The sequence below is a fragment of the Schistocerca serialis genome, chromosome 7 (genome assembly GCF_023864345.2).
Source record: "Schistocerca serialis cubense isolate TAMUIC-IGC-003099 chromosome 7, iqSchSeri2.2, whole genome shotgun sequence".
NCBI lineage: Eukaryota > Metazoa > Arthropoda > Insecta > Orthoptera > Acrididae > Schistocerca > Schistocerca serialis.
Window position 1 is genome coordinate 370,940,242 of NC_064644.1, and position 18,326 is coordinate 370,958,567.

Below are 18,326 nucleotides of genomic sequence, written 5' to 3' on the forward strand. Positions count from 1 at the left end.
GCGCTACACTGGTGATCCTTGATGTCTCAGAATGTGTCCTATAAACCAGTCCTTCCTTTTGGCCAAGTTGTGCCACAAATTTCTTGTCTCCCCAATTATCTTCAGTATGTCCTCATTGGTTACATGACCTACCAATCTAATCTTCAACATTCTTCAGCAGCACTGCATTTCGAAAGCTCGTATTCTCTTTTTGTGTAAACTGTTTAACATTCATGTTTCACTTCCATACATGACTACACTCCAGACAAATACCTTCAGAAAAGACTTCCTATCACTTAAAGCTACATTCGATGCCGACAAATTTCTCTTCTTCGGAAATGTTTCCCAGTGCCAATCTACATTATTCTCTCTACTTTGGCAATCATAAGTTATTTTGTTGGCCAAACGACAAAAGACACCTACTACTTAAAGTACCCCATTCCCTAATCTAATCCCTTAGCATCACCTGATTTAATTTGACTACATTACATTATCCTTGTTTTGGTTTTGTTGATGTCCATCCACTTCAACACACTGTCCATTCTGTTCAACTGATCTTCCAAGTCCTTTATCTGTCTCTGACAGAACTGCAATGTCATCGGCAAACCTCAAAGTTTTCATTTCTTCTCCATGAATTTTAATTTCTACTCCAAATTGTTCTTTGGTTTCCTTTACTGCTTGTTCAACATACAGATTGAATAACACTGGGGATAAGCTACATCACTGTCTCACTCCCTGTTCAACCACTGCTTCCCTTTCATGCCTCTTCACTCTTATAACCGCTGCCTGGTTTCTGTACAAGTTGCAAATAGCCTTTCGGTCCCTGTATTTTAACCCTGCTCTCTTCAGAATTTCCAAGAGAGTATTCCAGTCAATATCGTCAGAAGATTTCTCTATGTCTACGTGTACATTTGCCTCTCTTTGATCTTTCTCCTAAGGTAAGTCGTAGGGTCAGGCTTGTCTCGTGTGTTCCTACATTTCTCCGGAATCCAAACTGATCTTCCACACCTCTGTAACGAACAAGTGTTAGTATTTTGCAAGCATGACTTATTAAACTGATAGTTTGGTAATTTTCACACCTGTCAACAATTGCTTTCCTTGAAATTGAAATTTGGCACGTTTAGGCTGTGAAGGACCAGTTGAAGCAGATGAGAGAGAATGTGTAGAGGTGCAAACCAATGTGTACAGGGTGCCCTGGCCCTGGATCCAGATCATGAAGATGTGTCAAATAAAACTGAACCAGATAGAGTGTTTGTGGTTTTGAGAGACAAGGTGTGTATTCACTAAATGGGTATTTGACAGATAGGCAAAGAAGTGTGGTATGTGGCTGCATATGGGCATTACACATAATTGTTTATATACCTGCCAATCAAAGGAGAAGTAGAAGTGTGTGAGAATTTAATTGGTTTGATGTATAATGAGTAATGTAGTGGGTTTGGAGTCTGAGGACATTGGAAGAGGTAGTATTTGAGAGTGAAAAAGCCACGGCTATGGAGGATGTTGGTGTACAGGGAGGTAGCAATAACAGTGATGAGTAACGGTTCATATGGTAATGGGGAAGGAAGTGAGAGGCATGCCCATGAGGAATTGATTGGAGGCATTGGTCAACAATAAGAGTATACACTGCTTCGGAGGAAGCACAGTAACCAGCGACAGGAGCATCCCAGATTGTCGGGATTATAAATTTTGGGAAAGATTCTGCGGTGAACCTAATGATTTGAGTATAGATTGGAGGTTATGTTGGACTTCTGGGATGGGATCACTATGGCAGAGCTTTTATGTAGAGGACTCAAGAGTCAGGTTGGTGGAAGCCTTCTGTCAGGTAGTCGCTGTGATTCATCACGTCAGTGGAGTCTTTGTCTGCAAGGTTGATGATTACATCATGGTCTGCCTTGAGATTGCAGATGACTGCTATTTCTTCTGTTAAGTGATTTGTATTCTTGGAAAGGAATCTGGGGAAGTATGGTCAGGCAGAGTTTGGGGTGAGAAATTCTTGGAAGTGGACCATGAGGTAGTGGTTGGGGGAGGGTTGTGTCACAATTGGATGGTGGCGTCAACTGGGAGACGCAAGATTCAGAGTTGGCATGAAGTTGGAAGAACTGGTAGTAAAGAAGTGTTTACACTGTTTGGATTGCGGAGAATTGAAATTTTAAATGGATAGGTTGAAAACAGTGTTTTGGCTCGGTTTAGGGTTTCATGGAATGTTGGGTGGGAGTCTTTGAGGCTGTGTGAAATGAAAAAGGTCAGCAAGGCATGGTCTGGTTACTATGGGGAGCTGATGATGGTATTCACTGGGTATAAGACAGGTGTTGATAGGTACTGATGCTCCGAGATGGGAGTAAGATGTCAATGCATTTGATAATTTTTGGAGGTGGTCTCTGAAGTGCTCTTCCAGGTGTTGGAGGGCAAGGATTTCTTTTATAGGTAGCAGAAGTGGTTCTGGGCTCCCTGCACCATGGAGATTTGTTTCGGAATACGTCTGTGAGTGATATGGGTTGGCATAATTTGAAAATCTGAAGGTTACCATAGAGGGATGGGTAGGATCCTGAGAAGGGAGCTTTTATGATTAGGCTGTTTGGGAGGAGGCAGGGGGGAGATTCTATGGCATAGCCAGTATTTACAGAACAGGATGTGGGAATGGGTTTTACTACAGCTAGGTATACTTTATGAACTGACAGACAGATGGAACAAAGGTTATTTGGGACAGGGCGTTGCTACAGAACAACACCTTCAAGAACCAGGTGCAAATGAATGCACCCTCAGCACCCAGTGTCATCCTGGACTGGAGCGACTGAACCACGTTCTTTGCCAGAGCTTCAATTGTCTATCACTGCGCCCGAGAAGGAGTGACATCCTACCTACAACCCTTCTTACACAGTGATAGTTTGCCACCAATCTAATCTACACATTATCCTGAATCATCCCTAAGCTACTCTCACCCCAGCCTCTTGCTACGTGGGTCAGGGGAGACACAGGTGCAAGATCCGCCCAATTAACTCACACAGCACATCTTACTCAAGTCCCATCACAGATTTATCCTATCCCATCAGAGGAAGGGCCACCCATGAAAGCAATCATGTCATATGCTAGCTCTGCTGCAATTTCTGCACATTTTATTTGAATATGATCACAACCAGCTGTCCACTAGAATGGATGGCCACTTTGAAACTGTGGCCAGGAGCAGAGTTGATCTTCCAGTAGCAGAACACACCGCTGAGAGCAACATGCTCGAGTTCAATGGCTGCTTAGTAACCTCTGCCATCTGGAGCCTCCCCCAGCAACAGCTTTTTTGAACTGTGCTGATGGGACTTATGCTTGCAATACATCCTTCATTCCTGCAATCCTCTTGGCCTCAGTCTCTGCTAACCCACTGCACCGACACTCTCTACCAAACAGTTTCCCCTTGGTTTGTCCTATCATCCCACCCTACCCACACGAAAACGCCACTGTCATTGCCCATTGTGCAACCCCACTGGCCCCAGTGTTCAAGTTCTGCTGCCTCTCCCTTCCTTCCACACTTGTGTGTGTGTGTGTGGGGCCGCCCATGCGCGCACGGTGCAGGCACACACATGCGTGCTTATGTAGGTGTACTCTACCTTATTTAAGGGTTCGTCTGAAAGCCAGCAAAGTTTTCATTCATTTTTCTGTACCTGTTAATGACTAAATGCTTCTACTATTTCGTAAGTGTTCTTTATTGGCTTCAATATTTTATCTGTGTCCTTCAGTGTCAACACCAGACTGATCCATGAGAAATGAGATGGAAGATTTGGGTCTGTCCATTTATGTTACATGCAAACACATCTTCCTTGCATTTTCTTATTAATCTTTTGCTACAAGTGATTGTGGAAAATTCTGTAGGCTTAACACACAACCCTTCTTATGGGTGAAAAGCCATGAAAAATTTCCCCTATGTATTTCCTGCTGTTTTCTTTTGTAGTGAGAGTTTTTTTTTCTACAACATTCTGAATGGTAGCATTATATGAAAGAGACTCTTTGTCGTCTTTTACTACTTTATTTATCTAGATCAGATTTTTTTGTTCTTTTCTTGTTCTCAGTTCCTGTTTTAAGTAGGTTGTCCACGACTATCAGTTCAACTCATCACAAATATTCTCACTGTTTTCTTGATGACATTTTTGCCTTTGATCGCCATCATCCCTGTAATAGCATCACATTCACTAATTTCTCTATTTCTATCACATCATTGACAAAATTGGAGTCAATCTGTAGCCAAGTAATCTAAAATATTTCTTTCAAATCCAGAATTTTCCCAGTTCATATTGGACCAATTGAATTCTACTATTACTATGTGTCTTGTGTTTCTGCTTTCACTGCTGAGGGAGTTTAATTTTTCTTTCTGATGAATGCCAAACATGTTATCTCTACCTTCGGTTCCAATCAAATCTCTGTTTCTAATATGACGCAGGTGAGACTGCCTTCTAGGAGATACAGGTTTTCTGAAACTTTGCTATGAATGGTTCAGCAGTTAACAACCAATATTTTAAGATTATCTCTGCATTAGCTATCAGGTTTGTTTTTATTGGTTTGTATGATACTGGCTTTTTATCAAAGGATCTTGGAATTTTGTGTAACCTAAAAAAATCCCCTGTACTCTCCATTCATACTCAGCCACCCAAGTGACTCATTCTGATACACATCTTCCCTATGCAGGGTAACTTTATGAGTCTCCAGCTCGTAGTGCAGGTTGAGAGGAAACTACAGTTGAACTCGTCACTGAGTTTACCAAGTCTCTCGTTAGCTGTTACACTTGACTCTCCACCAGCAAACCCCTAATCAGACCTGAGAATGATGCTACAAATCAACAGCTTTGTTAAGACTTTATAAATGGAACTAAATGTCTTCACCACTTCCACCCATCTCCAAAAACAACTCAAAATGTTCTTACATCCCATGTAACAGATGTTGTTCGTGTAACAATTTGCAGCTGACTGCAACATGTGCTCTCAATTTCTCCTGTGATGGCCACTTCAACCTGCCAGACAATTCCTTCTGAAATACACAATTAGTGTACACTGGATTAATTCTGTTTCCATGATACTATCTTCCCTACGAGGGAGGAATGGAACTAACTGCAGCTAACATCCTCTTCTTTTCCCTCTGTAGTTGCTCAAACTATGACAGAGGAGAGAATTCTGTTAGAGCAGGAGAGGCAAGGACCACCTGCTGTCTCCGTATCAGTGGAAGGCAATGCCTCAGTCCCATAGGTTAGATGTAATGGATAGCTTTTCAGTCATTTTCCACACACAACACCATAAAAAAAAATAGTTCCTTGTGCAATCTTGATTTTATTACAAAACAATAAAATATATTTTTGGCATATATTCTACCACAAATATTAGTATCATTTAACTATGTCAGCAGTGCAACAATAACAACACTTATTGATTAACATGAGGACTATAGTAATATTAAAACATTAACTGAAAAAAATACTGTGGATGCTAACAAACCATCCTTTAACAATACCAAAGAAAAAATTTGATTGATAATAGATAAGTATCACCTACCTGATTATGAAAAAAGAAGGGTTGTACTTATTGGTATGATCATGGATTCCAATTTTCATTTTATGTAACAGACACTAAAGAAAAGATCAACACTAACAACTACATTTCTCCAAGTAGAAATATTTAAAAATGGTTTTCTAGTCAATGGAGTCTATGGGGGTGACCATTTAACTACAACTACACTCAAAAATAAATATCAAGGAACTACTGTAAGGAACAACAGCAAAGTAATTATAGCCAAAATAATTTCAAAGTATATGCAGAAAAAGCAATGGACATTCTAAGGCTCTTGCACTGTTTTATATGAGGGATGGCTTCCATGTTGCACTATAGAGTGTTGTCCACAAAAGGAATAACAATTTATCCCCAGCTGTTAGGAAGTCACACTAACAAAAACTGAAGCAAAAGTGAAACATGGAGGGTCAGATAATTAGCCCCCCCCCCTCCCCATTTGTGTCTGTGCTTTTTTAAGCTCTTTCAATTCACAGATTCAGAGATATGCAGAGTCTCTTAAATAACTACAACTGTTTCTTTAAATACTTAGTAAACAGTATGAAGGTAAAAAAATTACATAAAATGCTTCATTTAATTCATATATTCTTCCATTTCATGAGCATTTACAACTTTAATGAAAGTACAACAGATAATAAACACAAACTACAGAAAAACAAAAAAAAACTGTAATTAACAAGTGTTTAGAATTTAACTGCAGTAGTCAACACATTTCACTTACTACTGACAAATCTCTCCTCAACAGAACAAAGTACAAATAATTTATATCAAGAAAGAAAGCCCTGCCAATATCTGGCAAAATAAATGCCATCTGCAATTTAGAAAAGCAATTTAAAACTGAAGTAGCATACTTTAACATTTTACAGACCTCTTAAATGAAACATTTCAATAATTCCAGGTCAGACCTTAGAAAAGATTTAAGCGGTTAATGAATAGTGCAAAGAGAGGGTGGAAGGAGTAATATTTTCAGAAACAACTATGCCCACGAACAAGCAATTGAAATATGGTAACTCAAACAATAACATGACCACATTATTTACCTAATGGATTGCTTGAAGGAAGCTGAGCTTTTGAAAGCAATGATGATATCAATCCAAAACCTTGATTTCCCAGAGCTGAAAAAAATTACAAACCAAAAATAAAAAGGTAGTTAGCATTCAGTTAGTGTAAATGCCAATTTAAGGATAATATTTATATAAAGGTTTTGTACCACTTAATCACACACAGACGTAAAGACATGTTCTATCATTTCATGGTTTCTCTACTCTTTAAATTAGTTAAGAAAATGTTGTTAACAAGATAGATCCTGTTAAATGTTGAAAGAATCATTCAGTATTATTTCCTAATCTAAACTATATAAAATAGCACTTGTGTAATGGCCAACTGGATATATTCATTATAAGTAAGTGTTGGGTAAAATGTTTAAGTGCAAACTTGATTAATGGTATGCTTCTGAGTGTTCCACCAAGTTACAATGTCCATTTATGCACACTATTTTGATGTCCAACCCAGGCATCTTCTTCATATAACAGCAAAATTCATAGCACCCGAAGAAAACATCTGGCTCATACACTGAAATATTGTGCATAAAATGGAAACAACAGCTCAGAAAAACACACAGAAGCACATCATTAATCACACTGACAAAACCTGAAGCTGAATAAAATGCCAGCAATATGAACTATGGACATTTCCTATGGACATATACAGATAGTGTCCACTTCAAGCAATACTGACATAGAAAAATCCATTGCTCACAAAAATCTCACACAACGTTTTCCGTTTACTTGCATCCACTGTTCTATATGTGTATTGACAACTTCATTGTGAAGTATTTCTTGTGAATGGCACAAAAGCCACAAAAGTGGTGATCATATATACATACATTTAGTATGATTCCTGGAGGAAGTCACGTATTATTCCCTTGAAATCTATTCCAAGTTAACAACACCTTCTAATAATGATGGGACAGGAGACTGAATGAAAGTCTTTGTATTTACAACTTAACTGCGGAAGCTTCAAAAATTCTTATTTGCGATTGGTAATTTGAAACTATGAAGACAAATATTTTTCTGACTGTAGTTTACAGTGTAAATCTTACATTTTCCACACAAAATTTGCACTATAACACAGTGTGTGAAGTACTAATGAATTTTTGAAATGCAGCTATTAGGAAATATGGATAAAGATGTAGACTTAAAACCTAAAATCCACCTGATGTGGCATTGTTCTTTAAACTGTGGAAACTTACGACTGATAGGTTTCCCCAAAAGATGTGAATCTTTTCAGTGTTTTGATATTACTTGGTTGATATCTCTGTTGATGTAATTAGTACACGTATCTCAGTATCAGCCACAGAATATTACTGTGCAGATTTTATTTATTTATTTTTCCCCCCTTCAAGATTTCGAACTCAATAAATCCAATCTTAAATTAAAACCATTTTGCTGTTAATTAATATTTTTTGTTGTTTGCCTGTTTGTGTGTATGGTATATGTTTAAAAAGTATTGGGAATTTTGTAATTTCGTGTGTTGTATTAGCCCGATTCACGCGATTTTGTTGTTGTTGTGTTGGTAAACATGCTGAAATTTATTTGTACACTGAAAGCCATACTGGATGTTAAGTCTGTCATCAGTTGTCAAGATGGTTACATGTGTTTGCATACGAGTGACAATTACTGATTTGTTTCAAAAATGGATCAGAGAACGCACATTATATTTTCCACAAAAAGGGAATACAACATAACACAGTTTTAGGAATGTCGCATATTGCTTTTGATGAGCCTGATATGAGTAAAACAAGGGTTTACGAATGGTATAAGCATTTCCAAAATGACTGCGAAGAAGTTAAAAATGACAAATGTTCAGGACCGCCCAGTACAACAACAACAACAACAACAACAACAACCGATGAAAATATGGAAAAAGTTAAAGAAATGATCATGAACTATCACTAAATCACAATCAGAGAAGTTGATGATGATGTTGGCATATCAACTTGATCTTGCCGTTAAATCTTTTCAGATGTTTTGGGTATGAAACATGCGACAGCAAAATTTGTGCCAAAGGTGTCGAATTTCGAGCACAAACAGTGGCAAATGGAAGTTGCTCAGGTGCTCATAAATGAAGTCAACAATGTGGTACTACAGAAATGTGTGATAACAGGTGATGAAACATGAGTTATGGGCATGACATCGAAACCATGGCTTATTCATTCTATGGGAGGCATTCTGGATTGCCACAACTAAAAAAAAGCTCAACAAGTGTGGTCGAATGTGAAGGTTCTGCTAACTGTTTTCTTTGATTTAATGGCATAGTGCATCATGAGTTCTTGTCAGAAGGTCATACGACCAACAAGGTGTAGTACCTACAAGGTCAATGCTGTTTGCAGGAAGCATTCATTCAGAAAAAATGACCAGATTTTTGGCGAAACAATTCATGCCTTTGTACCATGGTAATGCATCTGCTCAACTTCATTGCTTGTTCATGAATTTTTGGTGAAAAACAACACGGTAATTGTGCCCCAACCTCCTGTGTGACTTTTCTTTTTCCAAAAATAAAGAGAACCTTAAAGCACCTTCATTTTCCAAGCTAAGACAAGATTAAAAGCGCATTGTTGAAAAAGCTAAGTGCTATTCCAAAGACTGAGTTACAAAAGTGTTTCAGTGATTGGAAGAAGTGCTAGCATAAGTACATAATATCTAATGGGGACGACTCTGAAGGCGATAACATTAATGTAGATGAATAAATAAAATTATTTGCAAAAAATGAAAATTCCTGACACTTTCTGAACACACCTCGTATATAACCATGCAGTAGACGCGTTAAAGTTCAAAAACTTCTGAACTAACACTGCATTCCAATGACCCACCAATTATCTTTTGCATTTCCCATCATCATCGTTATTTTCAATTCCAATAAGAAAAATCCATTTAAGTTGCACTTAATTTTAATTAGCTCTGTTATTACAATGATACGGCCTAGTCTCAGATACATATTGCCGACGTAAGTCTAGAACATTAGAAAATATCCAGCCAGCAGATAAATCCTTTGCTCTAAACATTAAAGAACAAGGAGTTTTCAGTGTTCACTAAACTTACCAGAGAAAGCTGTAGGGCCTGTTGATATTGTTGGAGATTTTGTTTTTGTTGTGACTGATGATTTTTTATTGTCTTCTTCAAATACATTTGTTGTATCTTTCAAAAAATATTTTAGTAAATTTAAATACTGTTCCTTTTGATTCTCCACCATGTTATGAACTTCATGCAAACGTCCTGCTACAGCAACAAAGCAATCCAGGAGCCTTTTTAACGCCAAGCAGAACTCTGGAAAGACACAATGTAAGATAACAGCTCTTGTATAATACACAGCAAATATAAAAAGAATGAAGTTTGAAAAATTCTCTCATTCATTTCAAATTTCAGATTCCAAACCTGTAGGTACAAAACAAAAGAGTGAGTAATGGGCTACATAATTTTTTTTTTTTTTTACGACAGAAGTTGTCTGCATAATTTTTATAGTCTGCATCATGTAGTAAGGCAACAATCAATGAGATTCGTTCTATTTCCAAGTACTTATTCACAAGTTACTATTAGATGGTGAGAATCTCTCCCGCAGGCTCCACTGCTGCCGTACTTTACGACAACACAATTTCATTCACAGAGCGACTCAATTATTCATTCAATTGTTGATGACATTTTCTTGTAGCAGCATAGTTGTGAATGTGTATCTGTAAATATTTTAGTGTAATTTCAAAATAGATGTGTCGTGTGACAGCAGTAAAAGTTAAGTGTTTCATAAGCAAGTGAGGGGGATTACTTATCGTGTTTGTAACTTTTTCAAATGTGAATCTGAAAGTGAGACTCTTATTGTTGACATTGCGAAGACACAAGAAGAGACTGTAGAAGCATGCAGCGAATTGTAAACAAAAATGTCAGTGTTGTAGAAATGTCATAAGTTTGTTTAGTGTCCTCTGGAAAGCATTATAATCACAAGAAACCTATAATACAACACGATGGTTCTGCCAAGGATGTTTTAGGGCATCCCATGTTTGAAATGTACGTGTGGACTACATGGTGTAAGACACATTGTTATAGCAGTCAAGTAACTTTACATTCGAGAACCACTGTGTCAAGAAATTAATAATTGGAAACTTGTTCACCCCCACGTGTTCTTTTAGCTTGCTGAAATGATGGAAACTGAATAGTGCAGTATAGCGGAACCCAGACTGTACACAATTCCCAATACAGTGAACGATCTTCGATGAAGGAGTGAACACTGCCTTTACACACCCATCTGCTGAGCTATGTCTACGACAGTCACTCTACGACTGATGTGAATTAGCTCCTAGGCTGCCCGGACACTGTCGTCTCAGCTGGATGTCGATGCTATCCTTCCCAATCAGCTTCACAGCACATCTGTACAATCTTGGTCAAATTGTTGAGACCATTTCACTATGTATGGATACAACGTTGCATTCGGTCCATATCCACCAGTTTCAATGTGAATGCGCATGCAAGTTAGACATTTCAATGCACCACTCTTGTTATGCAATGGTCTGGGCATGGAATGATGTATGCAACTTTCTTACACATACAAATGGTGAACATCTGATGTCACAAACACTAGTTACAATCGTGCATGAGACAATTGGTTTCAAAGATTGCACTTTGTCAATGCAAACAGTTTTAAGAGACAGTGATTAAAATACAATAAAAGTAATGGTGGAAGAAAGTGATGATGAAAAGAACTGACATAACTGTTCGAATGGGCCACATTCCTCAAAAAGATGCACAAAATGAGAGAGGAAGGTAGTTCAACAGTGTATTGCCTCAAAGCAAGTGTGAATCGGAATTATTCCAGCAAAACTTGCCAGAAAATACGTTATGGTACTGGTGATTTTAAAGTGCCCAAAGGAAAAATGTTCTCAGATAATTATTCTGCATTCTGGCTTCATTCCTGAGAAAAAATTTGTGTTCAGGTGTAAGAAACATGAGTGCTCTTAAACTGGTCACTGTAATGGAGAATGTCAGTTACCATTCATCAGTTACAGAGGAAATACCAAGTACAAACAGGAATGCAGGTATTATGTCCTGCCTTAAAATTGAAAATATTCCACGCAGTATAAACCAGACCTGTGCTGAAATCCTGCAACTCATTAATTTAAACAATTCATACAAGAAAATGTATGAACTTTCCTTACTTGCAGTGAATGTGGTCACAGAATTTGGCATTTACCACCATACTCCTGTCAGTATAATCTAATTGAATTAATTTGAGCACAGTCAACACCTATGCAGCAGAAAAGAACAAAACATTCACGGTGCACACACTGGATCACTTCTACATGAGGCAATGGACATATCCCATTCAGCTTGGACAGACAGACTGTGGCACACTGAAAAGCTACAGGAAGAGAATTTTGACAGGAAGGTAAAGACCAGAAACGAGACTCTAAGCGATCATCATAAATTTACAACTAGCTCGTTTGTGGGCAGATTCGGATTGCTGTGACAATGGTATTATGATGTATACTTTGGAACGAAGTAAGGTGACAAGAGATCTCAGCTTTAAAGACTTGTGGTTAAAGAACAGGCTATGTTTGTCAGAATATCGACTGTGTTGTGAACTTTAAGCTTTTCCACTATGTACTATTCTAATAACTCGCAAAAATGCTGCCAGTTAAATTCATCATAAACTCTGATACACGTATTTCCAAAGCAGAAAGTGGAAAAGCTTTACAACAAGATGGGAGGACTACTTGTTGAGATATAAATTGTTTTCAATGAAGTTGCTGTGCAACATTCCCTCAAGTTATTTGAAGAAGATGGTTAGTGGTTTGCTTGTTCCAAGAATCATACATGCGGTCTCTCACCATGAGGTTAGTTTATTAACATTCTCTTAGTCAATGAAAAAAATGACAAAGTGTGATCATTTACAAGACTGTGTTTTGCATTAATCTTTGATACCTGTAATTCTTTTTCATGCAAAGTGAAACATGCGTGCGTGCGCGTGCCCACACACACACACACACACACACACACACACACACACACACAAAATCATTCTGAAAGCTAGCAAGTTTCCTCTATCTTTGTGTGAGCCTGTTGACAACTTAATGCTTCTACTATCTGTGGAGTGGTCTTCTTTCTATTACTGTAATGATGTGTGGTGTTGTTTTCAAACTGCAACTGATCACTGAAAACAAACTCCATACAATAATGTGCTGCAAGTCTGTAGCCAGTATGTATAATTGTAAAAATCAAGATATTCTACAGTGGTCATCACATATGATCCTTATTACACAGTTCAGTGTGACAATTCTTTTTTACAAAGAAGAATTACTAAAGAATGTGATACCATAACTAATTACTGAATGAAAGTAGAAACAGTAAGTCAGCTTACTGTCATTTTCATCACCAATGTCTGCTATTATATACAATGGAAAAAGTTGCAGGGATTGGACACTTAACATGTGAACACGTGAACTCAATTTCAATTCAGTTTCTTATCAATAGGTGCTTACGTACTATACTACAGTCCAAATCACACAAAAATGACAAGTACTGTAACCAATTTTGATGACCTTGTCATTACACAATCGACTTTTTGAAAAAACTGTACTTGTTATCTCCACAAAGCTGCCTCAGCTGTTTTTACCTTCCGATCTGACATGGGCTATAGTTGTAGAGCAGCTAACGCAGCTTCATCAAGATGAAATAAGATTGCTCCCATGTATGCAAATTATCAAAATCAGTTAGAACATTGTGTATTCTCCACACAGATCTGAATTATAATGTGATGTACTGCAGCCAAATGAATCTGATTGTTGACTGTGCAGAAACACAGTTTAACAACATGAACTTTGTTTCCCACCTCACCGCAGCTATGCTTATACACGCCTCATCCCATCCACACTTCCCTTCGGCTCCACCTCTCTGTGCAGAGCCACCATCCAAGTCATGCGAATTATAGCAGAAACTAATCTCCTCAGCAGAGTGAACAGATTGAAAGTGGAAAAAATTTGAAGATTTTTATGGCTGTTCTCATATACTAAAACCTTTGTATGTTGCATTATATTGGTATTTGGTTGTACTGAAACATTTTTGAAGGCCATAGAACTGGAATTGAAATGCAAAAATATGGTATTTGAACACGAATGAACCAATATAATAACCCAGTACTATTTGTATCTGTACAGTTTCTTGGTAGGGAGATATCTCTTGCAATCTCTTCCCAAATGTCTGAAATGTTAACTGTGCTTTATCAGTTTTTTAATATAGTAAAAACAAACATTCTTAAAGCACAATCAATCGTACATTAAGACTGGAACTAACAAAATTGTGGATCATAGATTAATGACTACATGTGTAACTTAAAACTAAATAAGTAACAGCTCCTTAATTTCCTTCCACAATTACAGGAGGGGGAGGGGAGGGGAGGAGAACTCAACAAATTGTTTTTGCTAGTTAAATAAACATGAAGAGTTGCAATAGACTGAATGAGTCTCTATACTTTTCCTTGCATATCTTTTGCCAAAGTTTTCTCATCAGGATTAACTTCCTATGCTGCCTTACATTTATGGAAGTTTGTACAACATGATCCTCCACCAACACTGCTGTGAATTTCAGAACATGAAGTGTGAGGATGCAATTGGCATCTTATTTAGTCAGAGTAATTATGATACATCCTGACAGTACCATACATCTGTATGCAACCCTAAAACAACTTAACCATGAGTGCATACTGATGACTACTACACATCCTCATGGTCTTGCTTCCCAGAAAGTATAGATTTATTTTATAGTTAGCACCACAATCGACACCCACATCCGCCACTGGGCCCTATGTTGGTGTCTAAGCATGCACAGAATTTTCAGCATTTGGGAACTGGTGGCACTAACATGCTTCAAGAATAATACAAAGTACAGGTTAGTACTTTGCATACTGCCATCTTTATATCTGTCCTCTCCCAGTCCTTTGGCTTAAATGTATTTTTTAACCCTATGGCTGCTACAGAAGCAGCGGCTACACACTGTTTTTAACATGAGAGGTTATTGCCTCATCTAGCTACTTCTTTTAAGTGCCTTGTGTCCGAGCTGCTACCAGGTACTGAATTAAATGAACCATCTGTCTTCATCAGTGATTACTATTTAGTAATCTGTTATTCCTTCCTCCCTGTTACGTGTGCATTCCTCAGTACAGTAATTTGAGAAATGACTATACCTGTCAATATTTACAATGTAGGAAAAAACAGATTGCTACTTACCACAAAGAAGACACATTAAGTTGCAGACAGTCACAACTAAAAAGACACTTACATAAAGCTCTCAGCCACAGCCTTTGTCAGTAAAACACACACACACACACACACACACACACACACACACACACACACACACACACACACCATTCACAAACACACAAGTAAACACAACTCACGCACACATGACCCTCAACTCCGGCATCTCATCTCAGGCTAGCCCGAGATGCTGGAGTTGGCGGTTGCGTGTGTGTGAGGTATGCTTGCTTTTCTGTCTGTGTGTGTGTGTGTGTGTGTGTGTGTGTGTGTGTGTGTGTGACAGACAAAGGCTGTGGCTGAAAGCTTTATGTAAGTGTCTTTTTAATTGTGACTGTCTGCAACTTGACGTGTCATCTTTACAGTCAGTAGCAATCTGTCTTTTTCCTTTGCCGGTATTCCTTGCTGCAGTTTCCAAGGATTGATTTCTGTCAATATTTATGTAGATGGTTCTTGGATCATTAATCACAGACCACTGTTTTTACAGATCGAAAATTATGCTGTTCCTTATGATGTCTGTGCAATGTGTGGATTATGCTTATCACAGCTAAGTACAGTGTTTTTATTCTGCAAAGCATCCTGGTAAGTCACATGGTAAACGTGATACGCACCCCAACTGTTATACAGGGTGAGTCACCTAACGCTACCACTGGATATATTTCGTAAACCACATCAAAAACTGATGAATCGATTCAACAGACCGAACTTGAGGAGAGGGGCTAGTGTAATTGGTTAATACAAACCATAAAAAAATTCACGGAAGTATGTTTTTTAACACAAACCTACGTTTTTTTAAATGGAACCCCGTTAGTTTTGTTAGCACATCTGAACATATAAACAAATACGTAATCAGTGCCATTTGTTGCATTGTAAAATGTTAATTACATCCGGAGATATTGTAACCTAAAGTTGACGCTTGAGTACCACTCCTCCGCTGTTCGATCGTGTGTGTCGGAGAGCACCGAATTACGTAGGGATCCAAAGGGAACTGTGATGGACCTTAGGTACAGAAGAGACTGGAACAGCACATTACGTCCACATGCTAACACCTTTTTATTGGTCTTTTTCACTGACGCACATGTACATTACCATGAGGGGTGAGGTTCACGTACACACGTGGTTTCCGTTTTCTATTACGGAGTGGAATAGGGTGTGTCCCAACATGTCAGGCCAATAGATGTTCAATGTAGTGGCCATCATTTGCTGCACACAATTGCAATCTCTGGCGTAATGAATGTCGTACACGCCGCAGTACATCTGGTGTAATGTCGCCGCAGGCTGCCACAATATGTCGTTTCACATCCTCTGGGGTTGTAGGCACATCACGGTACACATTCTCCTTTAACGTACCCCACAGAAAGAAGTCCAGAGGTGTAAGATCAGGAGAACGGGCTGGCCAATTTATGCGTCCTCCACGTCCTATGAAACACCCGTCGAACGTGTACCTCACCCCTCATGGTAATGTACATGTGCATCAGTGAAAAAGACCAATAAAAAGGTGTTAGCATGTGGACGTAATGTGCTGTTCCAGTCTCTTCTGTACCTAAGGTCCATCACCGTTCCCTTTGGATCCCTACGTAATTCGGTGCTCTCCGATACACACGATCGAACAGCGGAGGAGTGGTACTCAAGTGTCAACTTTAGGTTACAATATCTCTGGATGTAATTAACATTTTACAATGCAACAAACGGCACTGATTACGTATTTGTTTACATGTTCAGATGTGCTAACAAAACTAACGGGGTTCCATTTTAAAAAAACGTAGGTTTGTGTTAAAAAACATACTTCCGTGCATTTTTTTATGGTTTGTATTAACCAATTACACTAGCCCCTCTCCTCAAGTTCGGTCTGTTGAATCGATTCATCAGTATTTGATGTGGTTTACGAAATATATCCAGCGGTAATGTTAGGTGGCTCACCCTGTATAGCTCTAGCACATTAATGAAACCCACTTGATAACTCTATGTACGACATTTTTCTAGAGTGTAGTAGACTGAATGTGTAATATACACATTGTGTAGAAAGTGTAACAATGATGCACTTATTGTTGCCCTCTTCAGTAGCTTGTCAAAGAGTTTTATAAGTTTCCAATAATTTATTATGCATCAAAGACAGACAGCTATGTGCAGCTGAGTTACTATATTTAACCCATGTATAAGACAACCCTGATTATATGAGTAAATCCTTTCCTTCAAGAGGCTTCTGACTAATAAAAATTACAGACTTTTATTGAGATAAAGTATCTGCCTAAAAAGTTAACATTACGCCCATTTTAAATTTATGCCATTTATTTCATTATCTATGTTTCGATAATACACGGAGAAACAAAGCAAATGAAGAGAAAGGTCTGTGGATCATTTTATTTTCTACATTTTTCGCTTACTAACCCCACCCCATGAACCATGGACCTTGCCGTTGGTGGGGAGGCTTGCGTGCCTCAACGATACAGATAGCTGTACTGTAGCTGCAACCACAACAGAGGGGTATCTGTTGAGAGGCCAGACAAACGTGTGGTTCCTCAAGAGGGGCAGCAGCCTTTTCAGTAGTTGCAGGGGCAACAGTCTGGATGATTGACCGATCTGGCCCTGTAACACTAACCAAAAAGGCCTTACTGTTGTGGTACTGCGAACAGCTGAAAGCAAGGGGAAACTACAGCCGTAATTTTTCCCAAGGCCATTCAGTTTTACTGTATGATTAAATGATGATGTATGATTAAATAATGATGGCGTCCTCTTGGCTAAAATGTTCCGGAGGTAAAATAGTCCCCCCATTCGGATCTCCGGGCGAGGAGCACTCAAGAGGACGTCTTTATCAGGAGAAAGAAAACTGGCATACTACAGACCGGAGCATGGAATGTCAGATCCCTTAATCAGGCAGCTAGGTTAGAAAATTTAAAAACGGAAATGGATAGGTTAAAGTTAGATATAGTGGGAAATAGTGAGGTTCGGTGGTAGGAGGAACAAGGCTTTTGGTCAGGTGAATACAGGGTTATAAATACAAAATCAAATAGGGGTAATGCAGGAGTAGCTTTAATAATGAATAAAAAAATAGGAGTGGGGGTAAGCTACTACAAACAGCATAGTGAACACATTATTGTGGCCAAGATAGACACGAAGCCCACACCTACTACAGTAGTACCAGTTTATATGCCAACTAGCTCTGCAGATGATGAAGAAATTGATGAAATGTATGATGAGGTAAAAGAAATTATTCACGTAGTGAAGGGAGACAAAAATTTAATAGTCATGGGTGACTGGAATTCAGTAGTAGGAAAAGGAAGAGAGGGAAACGTAGTAGGTGAATATTGATTGGGGCTAAGAAATGAAAGAGGAAGTCGCCTGGTAGAATTTTGCACAGAGTATAACTTAATCATAGCTAACACTTGGTTCGAGAATCATGAAAGAGGGCTGTATACGTGGAAGAACCGAAGGTTTCAGATAGATTATATAATGGTAAGACAGAGATTTAGGAACCAGATTTTAAATTGTAAGGCATTTCCAGGGGCAGATGT

General features: G+C 38.5%; 1 protein-coding gene across 1 annotated transcript in view; it reads right to left on the reverse strand.

Annotated features, from left to right (window-relative positions):
- Positions 1-18,326, reverse strand: part of LOC126412157 (nuclear pore complex protein Nup58-like) — a 148,168-nt gene that overhangs the window by 39,037 nt on the left and 90,805 nt on the right. The window contains exons 6-7 of the mRNA XM_050081616.1: positions 9,617-9,841; positions 6,557-6,631 (exon numbers count right to left, since the gene is read on the reverse strand). Of these exons, the coding sequence (XP_049937573.1) occupies positions 6,557-6,631; positions 9,617-9,841 (300 nt within the window). The remainder of the gene's footprint in view (positions 1-6,556; positions 6,632-9,616; positions 9,842-18,326) is intronic.